The sequence below is a fragment of the Hypanus sabinus genome, unplaced genomic scaffold, assembly GCF_030144855.1.
Source record: "Hypanus sabinus isolate sHypSab1 unplaced genomic scaffold, sHypSab1.hap1 scaffold_603, whole genome shotgun sequence".
Lineage (NCBI taxonomy): Eukaryota > Metazoa > Chordata > Chondrichthyes > Myliobatiformes > Dasyatidae > Hypanus > Hypanus sabinus.
Genome location: NW_026781459.1, coordinates 265,540 through 283,301, shown reverse-complemented (window position 1 = coordinate 283,301; position 17,762 = coordinate 265,540). Strand labels below are relative to the sequence as shown.

The 17,762-nt window shown below is 47.2% G+C and overlaps 1 protein-coding gene and 1 long non-coding RNA gene across 2 annotated transcripts; one reads left to right on the top strand and one right to left on the bottom strand.

Annotated features, from left to right (window-relative positions):
- The first annotated feature begins 3,026 nt into the window (after positions 1–3,026).
- LOC132389571 (zinc finger protein 214-like) lies at positions 3,027–16,268 on the top strand. The gene is made up of 3 exons (XM_059962053.1): positions 3,027–3,073; positions 6,899–7,066; positions 15,085–16,268. Exon 3 carries the CDS (start codon positions 15,474–15,476, stop codon positions 16,257–16,259), a length of 786 nt encoding a protein of 261 aa, XP_059818036.1. The 5' UTR covers positions 3,027–3,073; positions 6,899–7,066; positions 15,085–15,473; the 3' UTR covers positions 16,260–16,268.
- On the bottom strand, positions 3,811–14,662 carry LOC132389573 (uncharacterized). The gene is made up of 3 exons (XR_009510597.1): positions 12,679–14,662; positions 5,816–5,890; positions 3,811–3,960 (listed from the first exon to the last, which is right to left on the bottom strand). It is a non-coding gene; the product is annotated as an uncharacterized LOC132389573 (long non-coding RNA).
- Positions 16,269–17,762: the final 1,494 nt, after the last annotated feature.

Here is a 17,762-nt window from a genome sequence, read left to right as displayed (position 1 = left end):
AATTCTCACATAAACGGGTCAGACACCCAGAAACATTGGCAGCACTTCAGCATCTCAAAACAGTGAATGAAACAACAGAAAATATTGCAGAGAAAAAACACATTGTCCACCCACAATGAGAGGACGTGACAGATCCGGATCTCACTGACTTGTCTGAACGGGGAAAGATGAAGCTACACGGACACATAGAACAGTGACCCGCAGATGCTGCAGATCTGCAGAAAAACGTGAACAGGAACCGGGATCAGGTGACGGGTGGAGCGACTCCCTCCTGAACTGGTGACTCTGCTCCTCGCCCCTCACATGCTGCCCGACCCATCCACCGCATTCCCCACATTATTCCATATTTACCCCAGATACATGATTATTTTTCCACACCATATCTTCCCCGATCCTTTTCCCTCCACGTCCAGGTCACAGAGTCACCGGCTCAATTCCCATCCAGGTCCAAAACATAATTCAAAAAGGAAATGTTCACGTTTCATTTAAATCAGTTTTGTGTTTCTAAACACTAATTTCTATTCACATTCCTCCAGAGCCTTGCTGGACAGGAACACTGAAACATCAAGTGAGAAACAGCAGGAGGCAATTCAGCCCCTCTAACCATCAGCAATATGGCGGCTGCTCACCCATCTCAGCCACGTGTTTCTGCCCGATCCTCATTTCCTCGATCCCTTCGGTCTCCACACATCTGTTTTACGTGCGGACAATCACTGAGTCTTCACCGCCCTCTGTGGTGGGGATTTATAAACATTCACCACCCTCGGAATGGAGACATTTCCCCTCATTTCAGTCCCGCACAGTCTATCCCTGTTTCAGAGACTGAGATCCCTGGTTCAACCGGTAATGATGTTGTGCATTTCAGTGTGTTCACCTCTCAGTCCTCGATTCTCTAAAAGAAAGGGTTATCACATTTGATCTTTCTTCATACGATGACCCCACCACCCCAGGGATCAGTCTGGTGTATCTTCATTGCACTCTCTCTAACAAATACTCTCTAACCTCTTTGTTAATCCTCTATAGAATTAATTACCATCTTCTGCAGCCCCGTGTTGCCCCGATCACTCACCTCCCACCCGTCACTATTTCCACCTTCCCACCTCCCCCCTCACCTGGATCCACCTCTCACTCCCCGGCTCTTGCCCCTCTCTCCCCGGGGGACCGGCATCGAACCGACGGGCCGAGCGGTCTCCTCCTACCTCTCAGCGATACATCAGACTCCGGCCGCGGGAGACGCTTCACAAACGCCCCAACTTCCCTCGGAGGGAAATGGAAATAAATCAGAAAGCGGACATTTACTTTGAGGTTTTCTCCGCTCTGAGGAGGCGGTCGGCGCTTGAGCGGGAGACGTACTCAGCGGGGTAACGCCCACTCGGCTTGTCCACCTCCGTGACTGGTTGTAACCAGTGATTGACATCGCTTCGCACCAATGGGAATAACGTAGCTCCTGAATCCTCTGTTGACAGCGATGGGGGAATGGGCTGGTCACGTGATTATTAGCCCAGCCGTTGTACCGATGAAGCTCGTGGGTGACGTGAGACACCGCGCACGTGAGGGCAGATCCCGGTGTGGGGAGCCCATGTGTGACGTCAGGCGCGTGGGGGGTAGGAGCTGTGTGACGTCACCTGTGGGAGAGCGCAGGCATTTAAAAGCACCTTAATGGACTTTTCAGTGGGACAACAACATTAATCACGGGTTTCATCACTGAATCCAGGGTTGTGGGATGTAAAGTCCCCTGTTATGTGTCCGGCTGTGCCGTGTTGTTGGTGGAGTGGGCAGCGTGGTGTTTGTCCCGATTCGGGTCACAACACCAGAATTGCCAGCAGGGTCCACACACAGTGTATTAGCCAACAGAAAACCTTTCGTCCCTGCAGTCTTTGTCTCCTGGTAAACTCAACACCCTGACAGTGTGGACCATAGATACCCCTTCCTCTCAGAGTCAGGGGATCATTCAGACAGCTGATCGATATATATTGGTTATTAAAATTCACCCAGATTCGTTTGGACGGATTTGACGTGGAGTTCGGGGTGTCACAATGAAAGGGCCGGATGGCCGAACTCTCTCCGTTGTCCAAACATCCTTCCAGGTGAGGCGACACTTCACCTGTGAATCTTCCGGGGTCGCCCGTTGTGTCCGCTGCTCCCGATGCGGCCGCCTCTACACTGGTGACACCGGCTCCACCGCAGTTGTGCGGGGTAGGAGTGTTTTTTTTTTGTGGGGGGCTCGATGTTATTGTTCCCTTTTGTGCGGAGGGGTGGGTTTTGGGGTTTGATGATTGGGATCCCGTTCTTCTTGATCCGGGGGGTGGGGTGGGAGTTTGATTTTTCTCACTGAGCGACTTTCATGCTCTTTCTTTGTTTCGTGGTTCTATGGAGAAACAGAAACTAAGTGTTATTTATGGATAGCTGCTCTAATAATAAACTAACCTTTGCACTATCCGCTCCGTGCGGGAGTTCCCGGTGTCCAAACATTTTCATTCTGATTTCCATTCCCGCTGCTACCCGGCCTGCTGTGTTCGGCCAGCGTTTTGTTTGTGTTGCTTTGGATTTCCAGAATCTACAGACTTTGTCGTGTTTGTGATTTACCTCTCCGTTGTCCTTCCGGCCCCCGACCACGGGTGGCGCTGTATAGATCTCCAGCCACGGGTGGCGCTGTATAGATCTCCAGCCACTGGTGGCGCTGTGCAGATCTCCGGCCTTCGGAGACGATGTGCAGACCTCCGGCCATCGGTGGCGCTGCGGAGAAACGCCTGCTGAACGCATGCGCGGTGCCGAGTGCCGCTGTTGTTGGCGGTTCTCCGATTCGAACAGGGGTGAGTCGGGAATGATCCCGGTGTTGTGTAACTCGGGGGCCGGTTGCATTGGGAAAGGGCCGGGCCCGAGCTCTGCCGGACGGCTGAGGAGCAGGGCTGAAGTGGTAATTTTTTAGCTGCCGAAGCTGTGGGGGGGGGGGGGGGGGGGGGAAAGGTGGGTGGTGGTTTGATTGATAAGTTAGTGGCCTAAGTTGGAAGGCCTGAAGTTATACAGCGCTCGGTGCCTGCACGTGTCGTTCAACTCTTTGAGTGATTATGCAGTAAGTTTGAAGTTAATAACTTTTGTGGTATTTCTGTTTCAGATAATTGAAAATGGCTAGGTTTTGTAAAATTGATCGGTTTTGTAAAATTGACTCCTTCCACCTTAGGCCATGAACTTATCAATCACTTCCAGTTTGTGATATCCAATTTGTGTACATGCTCATTTCATTTACTGGGCAACTGCCTTGCCCCATACGTGCAATGAGCAGGTGCACAAATTGGATGTGACATATATAGGGCTTCCTATAATGGCAAGCAGTAAACCAAGGTGAAAGAAATATATGAATTCCAGAGCTCCACAGCTAAGACATTAACAAGATGACAGCCTATCATTACATTTCAGTGTATAACTGGTAAAATTAAACATATAATACTTAATTTAATAATATGACAAAATATTGCATTGTTGCACTTAACCGATTATCATAAAATATAATTATCAAGCAAGTAAAATAACTTTGTTTGCTTAGAAGCCAAAGGGTTGTTACTGAGAAAAATTTACTTTAGGATTAGCGAGTAATCCACGGACCACCATAGATGTAGCCTTACTAATACGACTGAGTCAGAGCAGACGGCAGGGCCTGCAGCGCTTAGCAGTGTTCCTCAGAGGTATAAAAATAACAGAAATAAAGCAATTCATTTTTTACAATTTTAGCCACCTAAATTGGAACCAAGTAATTAAGTATGAAAAAATAAACTCTGATGAACTATTGCAAAAGCCCCGAATATTGCTGAATGTTATTCTCAAAAGTGGTAGGTTGGCAAATCTGCCTCGTACCATTTCTCTCGCAGAAATGGTTGGACGGGAAGTGTATCTGTGAGTGTCGATACAATCTCCTCACACGTCGGGTGTTACATAGTTCGACCTTTACAGATCCTGTTTAGTCTTTAAATATATAAAAAGTTAAAGAAGTTTGAATCTTTACATAAATTATTATCGCATTTATACAAATAGAAAATATCGTTGTTTGGAAGTGAAAAATGTTAACGGGAGGACAGCAACCATTTGGGAGTTTTGGAAATGCATTTCATCTCATTCATTGCCTCACTAAATTACTCTTTTTCCTATCAACACAAAGAGAAAAAGAGCCTCTTTCCCATCAGCTACAGTTGGTGGAGCGAGGCCAAGGGGTTGATCCGCTATTAATGATAGTTGAAATGACGTAAAACTACCTTATAGCCCAGAAATGTTTTTTTTTCCATTTAGCTTGTAAAACAAAACTAAATTTATCCAGGTGTAGAAGAGGATTTTGGATGATTAGCTTGTGTATTTGATCAAAATCAGGAAGAAGATGAGCGAGCAGTGAATTTTTCTTTCATTGTTTTCAACTTCTAAACTTGGGTGTCTATGTTCATTCCTTGCTTAATATAGCTCCTTCCTGGAATCCAATGGTACCCGTTGGAAAGAGCAGGAAAATGCTTGCACTTCTGTACAGGTATTTCCCAGCTTCCTTGGACAATGGGTCGAGCGAGAAGGAATTTCACAAATACCTAAATAAAAAACAGTCACAGCTCCAGGATTTCACCAAAAACGATCAAATATCCTAATGTTATTAGTGGTACTTTTCCCCACCAGCCAACACCCCCACTTCCCAACCCCCTGCTTCCGTAGAATTCCCTCTATTTAATATGTGGCTGCTGTTAAATTACCCGCTTGTTTATTTTGACATTTTTACAGAGGTATCGGAGCAGTTGTCCGGTGAGCTCTGGTAGCACTGCACCCCTGAATGTACGATCCCTTCTCCCACCTGGTTCCATCTGCTTATCTTTGCTCATCTTGTTCAGTCTCTGTGCAGTCTCCTAAACCCATCTTCCTGCTTCAGTGATTTACATCTCCCATCTGGGTCATCTTCGGTTCACCCTGTATCCCACCTCCTCGATGTTATATATCAGCAATCTTTCTTCCAATCTCTGTCTTCATTGTGAAGTGTTCTTTTGTACCTTTGGCCTCGCTGAGTCATTTCCAGAATCGGCTTTTGTTAGCTGGAATGCCGGAGGGTCATCAGGTCCCATTTCTGTTGTGCATTGGTGTGGAGGTGCTCGTTTATGAACAGTGACGGGCTGACACACTGCAGCATTTTGCTGGCAGCAAAGAGTACTGGGAGAGTTGGTGCTTGGGCTCTAATCCTGTGATCGGCTTTCCAGGCAAATGGAACTGGTGGTGTTTTGGCTTTGACTTTGGTTTGAGCTTCTACAGAAGGGGCCGGATGCTCGTCCTGCAATGAAGCAGAAATTTCAAGCAGCTGGACATTGGTTGTGGGGAAATCCCGGATTGAACGACCCAGTGTGAGATGTGGGGACGATGTGTGAGACTCTCAGGGTCGGTGAGTGGCAGATTAAGCTGTGTGACTCTGAGAGGTTGGGTCCTGGGATATCATAGTTTTTAATCCAGCTAAAGTGGACCCAGGGATCGAGCTGTTTGGGCTTGTGAGGTGTTGATCGAGTATTTCTGGTCTGGGATCAGATGTTTGTTTCTGGAGTTCCTTTGGAAGCAATGACTGCCAGTCTGAAGAGAGGATGAGTTCCCATTCCATCCTCACAGGGAGAGGCTGTGAGTAAACGGGCTGTTCCGTGTTTACAACAGCAGAACTAGTCCCTGAGTCTGGTGTTCAAACTGTGTTTGGAAATCACACAGTGGAAATCAGGCAGCTGTGCTGGGGATCTGCACTAAAAACTGAAAATGTTTGAACTCAATCTGATGAAATATTATTAATTGAATTGTATTGTAAGCTGTTCCTTACCTGCAGAGTCTTTCTGGTAATTCCAGTTTCTTTTTATTTCTTGGTTTATATTTCATGAAATGGACCTGTTTTAACCTGGAAATGAAAATGGCTGTGATAGTTTGTAGGCCTCCGTTAGAGTCTCTGCAGGTCTCCCCTCTCCACGCCAACGATGTTGTCCAAGGGAAGGCCATTAGGACCCATACAGCTTGGCACCGGTGTCGTCGCTCAAGGACATACAGGCAGCCTCTGCCAAGGCTCGAACTAGCAACCTTCAGATCACTAGACCAACGCCTTAACCACTTGGCCACGCGCCAGCACATGTGAGAGTAGAACAGTAATGAAAGCACAACTTTTCCCTGTCAATTATCCTGGTACCGATTTTTCTGTTGTTCCTGGAAATGTGTTCAGTACAGTGTTCCTAACAAGGTTTACATGAATAATCTCAGGAACGATCGGTGTTATGAATGAGGAGCATTTGATGGTTCTGGGCCTGTGCTCAATGGAGTTTAGAGGGACGGTGGGGGTGGTGGAGGGATGTATGGTTAAGTAAACCTACCCAATGCTGAAAAGCCTGGATACAGTGGACATGGAGAGGATGTTTCCATTAGACTGTGATCTGACAGTGCAGTCTCAGAATAAAGATGCTTCCCCTTAAAACTCAGATGAGAAACATTTTATGGCCAGAAGATGTCTGATCTTTGGAATTTGTTGCCACAGAGGGTGGTTGAAGCTGCCATTTGGGTATACATATGACAGAGATTAACATATTGATGATTGCTGAGCAGCTCAGGGTTACAGGAGGAAGGCAGGAATGTGGTGTTGGAATAAAAATCAGCCCTGGTTGAATGGTGGAACAGACCAGATGTATCGAATCACCTAATTCTGTTCCTGTGTCTTATGTCTTACCATGACTGAATGATGGCTCCTTCTTATCCCATATCGTCTGTGACATGTGAGGGACAATAAAAGATTGTTCGCTGAGATCATTACATCTGCCTTCAGTGTTTAAATTTCAGTGAGTTTTGTTCTTAGTAACATTACACAGAAATGTTTAGTTCTCCTTTTCATTATTAACGTGCTTCATTGTCTCTCTGTTTAAAGTTCGACCTGTGGTGAAAGATTTATTTGAAGAAAAACCCCAACTGGAGGCAAACCACGACTGATGACGTGGGAACAGCAACAAATGAACCAGCCCGAGGACTGAGAGCACCGACTGGAGAGAACCCATCTGACTCGGAGATTCCAGTGATTCAGTCAGGAGAAAGTTTGGTGAGTCTCCTTTACTCAAACACTGGTCCTTTAGACATTACATACCTGTACAAAGGAAGGGAGGAAATAGTTGGGAGTGAGACTGAATGTGCCCAGCAGAACCAGTTATGCCTCTGTCAGACCCAGTTGCAATCACTCCAGGTCTGGTAATGTGCTTCCAGCAGCCCAGCCCTTTGAAACCACTCCCATTCCCTCACAGTGGTTACTCAGTAAAAGATCTTGCATCCTCTGATGTAGCTTTTGGTCAGATCTGAGTGGGGAGAGGGAAAGAGAGGGGAGTGTTTTTACTGACTGTCTTTCAAAAACAGTATTTGTTTGAACTTGCTGCAGACTCTCTACCCATACCCAGTACTTTCTCAACCAAATTATTGACATAGATGACCAGTAGCAATGGGTGTAACCCCAGGGAACGTCACTAAGCATGGAACTCGAGTCCAAGAAACAGCCTCTCACCATCACCCTCTGATTCCTACCACCCAGCCATTCCCAGGCTCTGGGGCTCTGTAACAAACTCAATGTTAACCGGAAGATTAGTCAGTGATTAAGATGATGAGAGAATTGTGGCCTCCTGAAAGGACAGGCGAGCTGAGCTGTCTGATTCATTGGACCAGATCCACCCTCGTTGACAACGTAATTTACCCCTTGCCCATCCACCCAGGTCATGTTACTTCTGATCACCCACAGTACCCCAACCACCCTCCGTTCCGCCAGTGGCCCCACACCCTTCTGACCATTCACCCCACACCGACACATAGACAGGCCCCCTTCACCCACGTCCACCCTCCCAGCTTGGGGAACCACAACAAACTGATCCCGCGATCCTGACACAGTGCAAAACTAAAACCAGGGATGCAAGACTGGAGAGCCCGGAGCCTCCCGCTGTCCGGCTCGGTCCCACCCCTTTCCCACAGCAACCAGCCCTCGATTTACACAAACCCGAGATTAACCCCTTCCTCACCCCCACCTGAACAGGGGAAACACCCGCATCAGCTGGGGTTGAGCTGCAGTTGGTCCCCATATGAGTTAAAACTCCCCGCTATCGGATATGGAGACCAGAATCGTACGCGGTAAAACCACATAACAATTACAGCACGGAAACAGGCCATCTCGGCATTCCTAGTGCGTGCCGAACACTTACTCTCACCTAGTCCCACTGACCTGCACTCAGCCCATAATTCTCCATTCCTTTCCTGTCCATATACCTATACAATTTTTTTTAATGAAAAAATTGAACCTGCCTCTACCACTTCCACTGGAGGCTCGTTCCACACAGTTACCAGTCTCTGAGTAAAGAAGTTACCCCTCATGTTACCCCTAACCTTTTGCCCCTTAACTCTCAACTCATGTCCTCTTGTTTGAATCTCCCCTACACTCAATGGAAAAAGCCTATCCACATCAACTCTATCAATCCCCGCATAATTTTAAATACTTCTATCAAGTCCCCCCTCAACCTTCTACCCTCCAAAGAATAAAGACCTAACTTGTTCAACCTTTCTCTGTAACTTAGGTGCTGAAACCCAGGTAACATTCTAGTAAATCTCTGTTCTCTGTTGACATCTTACGTATAATTTGGTGACCAGAACTGTATATAATGCTCCAAATCTGGCCTCACCAATGCCTTGTACAATTTTAACATTACATCCTAACTCCTGTACTCAATGCTCAAAGGTCAGCATACCAAAAGCTTTCTTCATCACCACATGAGCTTCCTCCTTCAGGGAAATATGCACCATTATTCCTAGATTTCCTCACACTGTCTACAAGCTTTCTCTATTTGTGAACTAACCTCTTCTCTCCTAGTCTCTTCAATCTGATTCCCACCCCCCCAACCATTCTAGTTTAAAGTCTCCCCAGTAGCCTCCACAGATCTCCCCGCCAGGATATTGGTCCCCCTAGCTTTCAAGTGCAACCCGTTCTTTTTGTACAGGTCACACCTGTCCCAAAAGAGGTCCCAATGATCCAAAAACTTGAATCCCTGCCCCCTGCTTCAATCCCTCAGCCACACATTTATCCTCCACCTCATTCCATGACTGCTGTCACTGCCACGTGGCACAGGCAGTAATCCCGAGATTACTACCTTTGCGGACCTTCTTCTCAAATCCCTTCCTAACTCCCTATATTCTCCTTTCAGGACCTCTTCCCTTTTCCTACCTATGTAATTGGTACTTATATCTACCACGACCTCTGGCTCCTCACCATCCCACTTCAGGATATCTTGGACGCGATCAGAAGTATCCCAGACCCGGCACCAGGGAGGCAAACTACCATCCGCGTCTCCTGACTGCATCCACGGAATCGCTTGTCTGACTCCCTAACTGTTGAGTCCCCTATTGCTACTGCCTTCTCTTTCTCTACCCTTCTGAATTACAGGGCCGGACTCTGTGCCAGAGGCACGGCCGCTGTTGCTTCCCCCAGATAGGCTGACCCCCCCCCAACAGTACTCAAACAGGAGTACTTATTGTCAAGGGGTACAGCCACTGGGGTACTCTCTAGTACCTGACTCTTCCCCTTCCCCTCCTAACCGTGACCCACTTGTCTACCTCCCATGGCCCCGGTGTGACCACCTGCCTGTAACTCCTCTCTATCAACTCCTCGCTCTCCCTGACCAGACGAAGGTCATCGAGCTGCAGCTCCAGTTCCCTGGCACAGTCCCTTAGGAACTGCAGCTCGGCTCACCCGGCGCAGATGTTAACGTCCGGGATGCTAGGAAACTCCAGGACCTCCCACATCCGACACCGAGAACAGCAAGCTGCCCTCACACTCATAATTCCCAGCATGGAACCGTAATCCCATGATGGATTTGTTCGGTGACTTGTGAACATACGTGATTAATGACCCTGCAACTGGGGACTGGATAAATAGTTAATCTAACAATTCAGATCATACACACCAATCTCCTTGCCTTTCTCCCTCACCCCGAGCTACTTACCCCATTTCCCTCTCCACACCCTCCTCACAGTCCGTCTTCCTCATAGGGCCCTCTACTCCAGCCCTCCCTTCCTGCTCCCTCTCTCCCTCACTCTCAACTCTCCCTCACCCCTTCCTTATCATCGCCCTCTCAATCATCCGTGCTTCCTCACCGCCTCTCTCCCTCCCGCTTCTCTCTTCCCTATCCCTCTCAGTTACACTGCTACTTGACCAGCCTCCCACTCTCTTTCACCCCTTTCCTTGCGCTCTCCTTTTTTGTCACTCTCTCTACCCCTCTAGTAATAAATCGTACTCCTCTCTCTTGTTTCTCTTCATCTCCTCACTCTGTCATGCCTCTTTTCATTTCTCTCTCACTCTCTCCCCTTCTATCCATCTCTCCATCTGTTTCTCTTCCATTCTCTCTCCCATTCCACAATCCCTGTCCCTACCCCTATCACCCGCCATCCCACTCTCAATATCAGTCGCCCTCTGTCTTCCCCTCTCCATCTCCTCCTCTCTCACGCACCTCAATCAAACTTGTCTCTCACTCACTCACCTCCGCCACTCTGTAACCACCTCCATTTCCAGCTCTCAACCTCTCTCTCTCTCCCTACATCCCACCCTCCCCCCTCTCTCAAACACTCTCCCCGCTGTCTCCCGTATCCCACACTGTCTTCCCCTCTTTCTCACCCTCTAAATCTACCACTCACCCCACGCGTTCTCCCTCTTCGCTCCCTGTCAGTCCCACTCCTCCTCCTCCTCCTCTCTCCCGTCACACCCCGCGCTTTCCACCCCATCCCATACAGTGGTATGCAAACGGCTGGGCACCACTGGTCAAACTTCCTGTTACTGTGAATAGTTCAGTGAGTAGAAGGTGAACTGGTCTCCAAAAGTCTCAAAATTAAAGACAAAATATTCAACATTTTAAGCAAGATTAGTGTATTATTAAAAACACAAAATGCTGGCAGAACTCAGCTGGCCAGACAGCATCTATGGGAGGAGGTAGTAACGAAGTTTCAGGCCGAAACCCTTCATCAGGAGTTTAGTGTATTATTTCTGTTTTGTACAATTTTAGAGTGGGAGAAAAAAGGGAAAGGAGCACCAAGGAAAAGTTCGGGCACCCCAAGAGATTTGAGCTCTCAGTTAAATTTTACCAAGGTCTCAGACCTGAATTAGCTTGTTAGGGCTATGGCTTGTTTGCAATCATCATTAGGACAGGCCAGGCTGTACAAATTGCAAAGCTTTATAAATATCCTGACTCCTCAAACCTTGTCCCAACAATCAGCAGCCATGGGCTCCTCTAAGCAGCCGCTGAGCACTCTGAAAGTTAAAAAAAATGATGCCCACAAAGCAGGAGTAGGCTATAAGAAGATAGCAAAGCGTTTTCAGGTAGCTGTTTCCTCAGTACATAATGTAATTAAGAACTGGCAGTTAACAGGAACGGTGGAGGTCAAGTTGATGTCTGGAAGGCCAAGAAAAGTTTCCGAAAGAGCTACTCGTAGGATTGCTAGAAAGGCAAATCAAAACCCCCGTTTGACTGTAAAAAACATTCAGGAAGATTTAGCAGACTCTGAACTGGTGGTGCACTGTTCTACTGTACAGCGACACCTGCACAAACATGACCTTCATGGAAGAGTCATCAGAAGAAAACCTTTCCTGCGTCCTCATCACAAAATTCAGCATTGGAGGTTTTTCTGACATTGAGGGAGAGGTTATTTTCTTGACACCAGACAGATGTTGTTCAGAGCTCAGACAGAGTCAGCATCAAATGCTTGAGCCTGGTGCGATGGATGTGTTGAGCTGTGGAAATCACAATGCAAGAAGCATCGTAGGAAAGCCAGATGAGCCCAGGGCATGGAATTGTGATATCGTAGGCATTACTGGGAATTGGTTGCACCCAACAGTCTGAGGAATCTGGAGGAACAAATTTGTAGAGAATTCACAGACTATACCAAGAAAAAAAAGTTGATATAGTAAGTGATTTTAACTTTCCATATATTGACTGGGACTCCCATACTGTAAAAGGACTAGCTGGGGTAGAGCTTGTCAAATGCTCCTTAATCAGTACGTAAAACATCCGGCGTAGAATTGTGCAATAAGCTGTTGGGAAACGATCTAGGGCTGGTGACAAAAATTAGTGAATGGGAACACTTTGTGTATAGTGATCATAATGCCATGAGATTCCAAGTAAGTACGGAAAAACAGAGGTCTGGACCTCTCTTGAGATTCTAAATTGGAGAAAGATCAATGTTTATGGTATTTGCAAGGATTTGAAAAGTGTGGACTGGGACAGGCTGTTTTCTGCAAAGGAGTACTTGGTAAGTGGGGGTTCTTCAGAAGTGAAATTTTGAGGGTGCAGAGTTTGTATGCACCTACCAAAATAAATGTTGAAAGGTAACTGGTGCAGGGAACCTTTGTTTTCAACTGATATCGAGGCCCCGGATATTTTGTTCCTCTAAATTCCTCAGGCTGTTGGGTGCTACCAAGACACATTAATGACTACAATATCATACTCCCACACCCTGAGCTCATCTGACTTTCTTTAGTTGACTTCTGTTGGTTTCTTAAAGCTTCCCAATGTTTTTTGCTCTATTATTTGCCCTCTCTTTGGCTTTTATGTTGGCTTAGGCTTCTCATTTCAGCCACAGTTGTGTCCTCCTGCCTTTCCAATGCTTCCAATTCTTTGGGATGTGTCTATCACTCACCTCCCGAGTTGCTCCCAGAAACTCCAGCCATTGCTGCTCCATCGTCATTCCTACCAGACTCCCCTTCCAGTCAGGTTTGGCCAGCTTCTCTGTCACAGAAACATGGAGAAGGTCAGAACAGAAACATGCCCACTCTGGACGATCAGAATGGTAATCTATATGGGAGAAAAAATAGATAGGGGTGGTTTGAAATAGTAGTTTTGCATCCGTATTTACTCAGGAGATGGACACAGAGTCGATAGAGGTGAGGCAAGGCAGCATCAAATTCAGAGAGCATGGACAGATTACAGAGGTGGAGGTGTTTGCTGTCTTAAGGCAAATTAGCATGGATAAATCCCCAGAGCCTGACTAGTTGTTCCCAAGGACCCTGCGTAACACAAGTGCAGAAATTGTCGGGGTCCAAGCAAAGATATTGAAATAATTCTTAGTGACAGGTGAGGCACTGGAGGATTGGAGGACAGACAATGTTGTTCCACTGTTCGAGAGGGGGTCTAAGGATAAATGAGAAAATGTTACGTTAGTGAGCGTGACATCAGTAGTGGGAAAGTTATTAGAACATATGTGCAGGAACCGGATATATAAGTATTTGGATAGATGTGGACTGATTAAGGATAGACAGCATGGTTTTGTGCATGGTGGGTCATGTCTAACCAGTCTTACAGAGTCTCTCGAGGAAGTTATCAGGAATGTGGCTGAGGGCAAGGCAGTGGATGTTGTCTACATGGACTTTAGCAAGGCACTTGACAAAGTCTCATATGGGAGGTTGGTCAAGAAGGTTCAGTCATTCAGCATTCAAGATGAGACAGTAAATTGGATGAGACACTGTCTGTGGGAGAAGCCAGTATGGTAGCAGATGGTTGCCTCTCTGACTGGAACCTGTGACTGGTGGTGAGCCAGAGATCAGTGCTGGATCTGTTGTTGTTTGTCATCTATATCAGTAATCTGGATGATAAGCTGGTTAGGGATCAGCAAATTTTTGGATGAAACCGAGACTGGGGATTCAGCGGACTGTGAGAAGACTATCATGGCTTGCAGTGCGAACTGGACCAGGTGGAAATATGGCTTGAGAAATGGAAAATGGAATTCAATGCAGAGAAGTGCGAGGTGTTGCATGTTGGTAGGACCTACCAGGGTGGGTTTTACACAGTGACTGGTCGGACATGTAGGAGTGTTGTTGATGAAAGGGATCTGGGAATACAGGCCTATGTTTCACTAAAAGTGGTGTCACAGTTCGATAGGGACGGAAAGAAAGATTTTGGCACATAGTCCTTCATAAACCAAAGTACTGGATGGTATGTTATGTTGACTTTGTACAAGACATTGGTGATGCCTAATCTGGAGTATTGTGCAGTTTTGGTCATCAACCTACAGGAAAGATGTAAAAGGGGTTCAGAGATTTCAGAGAAATGCCAGGTCTGGAGGACTTGGGTTATAAGGAGAGACTGAAACAGGTCAGGACTTTATTCCTTGGAAGGTAGAAGATTGAGGGGAGATTTGATGGAGGTATACCACAATTATGAGGGTTATAGATGGGGTAAATGCAAGCTGGCTTTCTCCACTGAGATGGGGTGGGACTACAACCAGAAGCCATGGGTTAAGGGTGAAAGGTGAAAGGTTAATTGGAACATGAGGGGAAAATTCTTCACACAGATCCGGGTGTGGAATGAGCAGCCAGCAGAAGTGGTGCATGCGAGCTCAATTTCAAAATTTAAGAGGTTTGCATAGGTACTTGGATGAAAGGGGTATGGGAGTAGAAAGTTTAAATAGTTCAACACAAACTGGAAGGGCCTGTTTCTGTGTTGTACTTTTCCATGACAAGAACCTTAAATAATACTACCATTCACTCGAATTCCTTTAAGAGCTGTGCAGACCAACCGTATATCTGAGTAGGAGAAATCCTCAATTCCAGAGTTTCTCCATGTCTCTCTAACGTTGAGGCAAGTTACTGCAGTGGCTTGCCATTACCTTCTGCTGGGTGAGGGGCCAAAGAGATCACCAGCTCATAACCCAGCACGGATGGAATGCGTGCAGGGGAGCCGGCCGGATTCGAACTCAGGACCTTTCATCTCGAAGTCTGGCGCTGATGCGCCATGAGAGGGTTTCTGTTACTGTGGGGCCTGATACCCTTTCAGCTCAGTGGGAACAGGGAATAATACCATTGAAGAGAGTCAAACTGAGCCGTCACATATTGGAGATGGCAGAAATACCCCACCCTTATACAGCATCAGAGAGTTTGTGGGTATTTCCAGGTACCAGCACTGTGCCCGGTTCGAAGATGATTTCTCTCTCCAACTTGGGTTTAACCTCACTGTAACAGTGTGATAACAAATCAAACCTTGGCAACTCAAGTGATCTCATATCAAATGTTGTCCTTCACCCACTGATGGATTTTAAAATTTTTTACAGGTTAAAAACGACAAGGAATTTGTCTATGGGAATTCAAACACAACACACCAGTTGTGCTGTCTCTGTCTAGATATTTAAGGAGCAACAGATTCAAACAACCATCCTTCCTGCTCAGACTGTGGGGAGAGATTCACTCGGTCATCTGACCAACTGACACGTCCGTCATTTTACACAGGGGAGAGACCGTTCACCTGCTCAGACACTGGGAATGGATTCACTTGGTAATCTCAACTGAAGCTACACACTGGGCAAGGCCATTCAACTATTCTGTGAGTGGGAAGGGGTTCAGTCGGTCTTCCCGCCTGTGGACACACCAGTCAGTTCACCCTGGGCAGAGGCTGGTCATCTGCTGAATTTGTGGGGAAGGATTCACTCGGTCATCTGACCTAATGGCTCACCAGCGAGTTCACACCGAGGAGCGGCCGTTCACTTGCTCAGAATGTGGGAAGAGATTCACTCAGTTATCCAGCCTACAGAGACATCAGCGAGTTCACACTGGGGAGAAGCCGTTCACCTGCTCAGAATGTGGGAAGAGATTCACTCGGTCATCCCACCTACTTGAACACCTGCGAGTTCACACTGAGGAGAAGCCATTCTCCTGCTCAGAATGTGGGAAGGGATTCACTCAGTTATCCAACCTACAGAGACATCAGCGAGTTCACACTGGGGAGAAGCCGTTCACCTGCTCAGAATGTGGGGAAGGATTCACTGATTCATCCAGCAGACAGAAACATCAGCGAGTTCATAGCAGGCAGCGGCTGTTCACCTGCTCAGACTGTGGGAAGGGATTCACTTACTCATCTAATCTCAAGGTACATCAGCGAGTTCACACTGGTGACAGGCTGTTCACCTGCTCAGTCTGTGGGAAGGGATTCATTCAGTCATCCAAACTACTGAGTCATCAGCGAGTTCACACTGGGGAGAAGCCGTTCACCTGCTCAGTCTGTGGGAAGGGATTCACTCAGTCATCTACCCTACTGGTACATCAGCGAGTTCACACTGGGGAGAAGCCGTTCACCTGCTCAGAATGTGGGAAGAGATTCACTCGGTCATCCCACCTACTTGAACACCTGCGAGTTCACACTGGGGAGAAGCCATTCTCCTGCTCAGTCTGTGGGAAGGGATTCACTCGGTCATCTGGTCTCGAAAAACACCAGCAGGTTCACACTGGGTAGAGGCCGTTCACCTGCTCAGACTTGACAAAACTGTTTGACCAGGAAACAGAAATCTGGGAGCTTTGAGCTGGAACAGCAAGAGCAATAACCTGGAGTCCTGAAAAAGGAAGGAAATCAAGTTGAGATAAAAAAACATCAAAGCATCACTAAAAAGTTGTACTTTCACCTGCAGAGGGAATCAGACATGGCTGATCAAGCTATTGGGAAATCAGTTGAGCAACTCAAGCTAGAGAGAATGACAGCAAAACGATTGTTTTCTCGTCTGGCCAACAGTATTACCAGGACCTATGAAGACATGTCTGAAGAGGAGCTCAGAGTGAGTTTCAATAAACTCACAATAGAAGCCGAGAAAGTCATGGAAGCCAATGATGATGCGGAGGCCGGACTCACCGCAGAACGGGAGGCGGTGCTGAACACAGAGAAAGTAGCTGTGTTAACTGAACAGCAAAAAGCTGACCTGGCAAAGACGGCAAATGAGTGTGAGTTGAAACTAAAGGAAATCAGAAGGCTGATCCTGGAGACTCTTTGGACCAACTTTGGAAATGTTGAGTTGCTCATAGCACTACAAGCAGCAGAGGATGAATGTGAAGACGTCACTGCTGTACAACCCGATGGCCACCAGGAGGCGTATGGCTTCATGCTTAACCACCTGCAATGACTGGTAAAGACAGCGAAGGAGGTGGGAACGATGGAACCGGCCAGGGGATCGGAAGCACCTTCAGAGTCGCCTAAAGGGGCTCAAACACCAAATCCCCAAGCTAGTTTCCAAGAAGGCCCACTTCATACAGGCAAGGAGAAAGGAGGACGCTGAAAGACTAACACCGAAGGCATTGGGCTTTTCCTCCAATTTTCCCACGCCAGCCATCAGACTGAAACCGACGGCCCTTCCCAAGTTTACTGGCAGCATTTTCACAGGTGGAGAAAGGACTGGGAAGCACTCCAGAGGCAGAGAGAGCCAACCGGTTCAAGAGAGGTGGAAAAGGTTCAACTGCTGGACAGTCTTGACGACAAAGTCAGAAGAGACCTTCGCCTCAAAACTTATAAAACTGCAGATGACATCTTCTGTGTTCTAGAAAACCGCTATGGAAATGGAGTGTGGAAATCGGAAGTGGGATAGTATTGGCGCAGCATGCGAGCCAAAATGCGGGGGTTGCGGCTGCGGAAACTGCCAGCCAGGCGGCAAAGGAATGACTCTTGCTGAAGAGAGGGAACTTGTATACAAATTCATATACAAAAAAAAATCAAAGCAATAGTGATAAGGGAGAAAGAAAGGCATGAATATTGACTTCTGTAACTTCTGTTAATGCCCCTCCTCCCCTTCTTACCTCATCCCTGACAAGCTTAGTTGCCCATCACTCCACTTGTTCTCCATCTCCCTCTGGTGCTCCCCTCCACCTTTCTTCCTCCCTAGGCCTCCTGTCCCATGATCCTTTCCCTTCTCCAGCGCTGTATCACTTTTGCCAATCACCTGTCCAGCTTTCAGCTTCACTCCACCCCCTCCGG

What these genes read in the sequence shown, in the direction of transcription:
- LOC132389571 (XM_059962053.1), top strand. Translation starts at nt 15,474, where the DNA reads ATGGCTCACCAGCGAGTTCACACCGAGGAGCGGCCGTTCACTTGCTCA.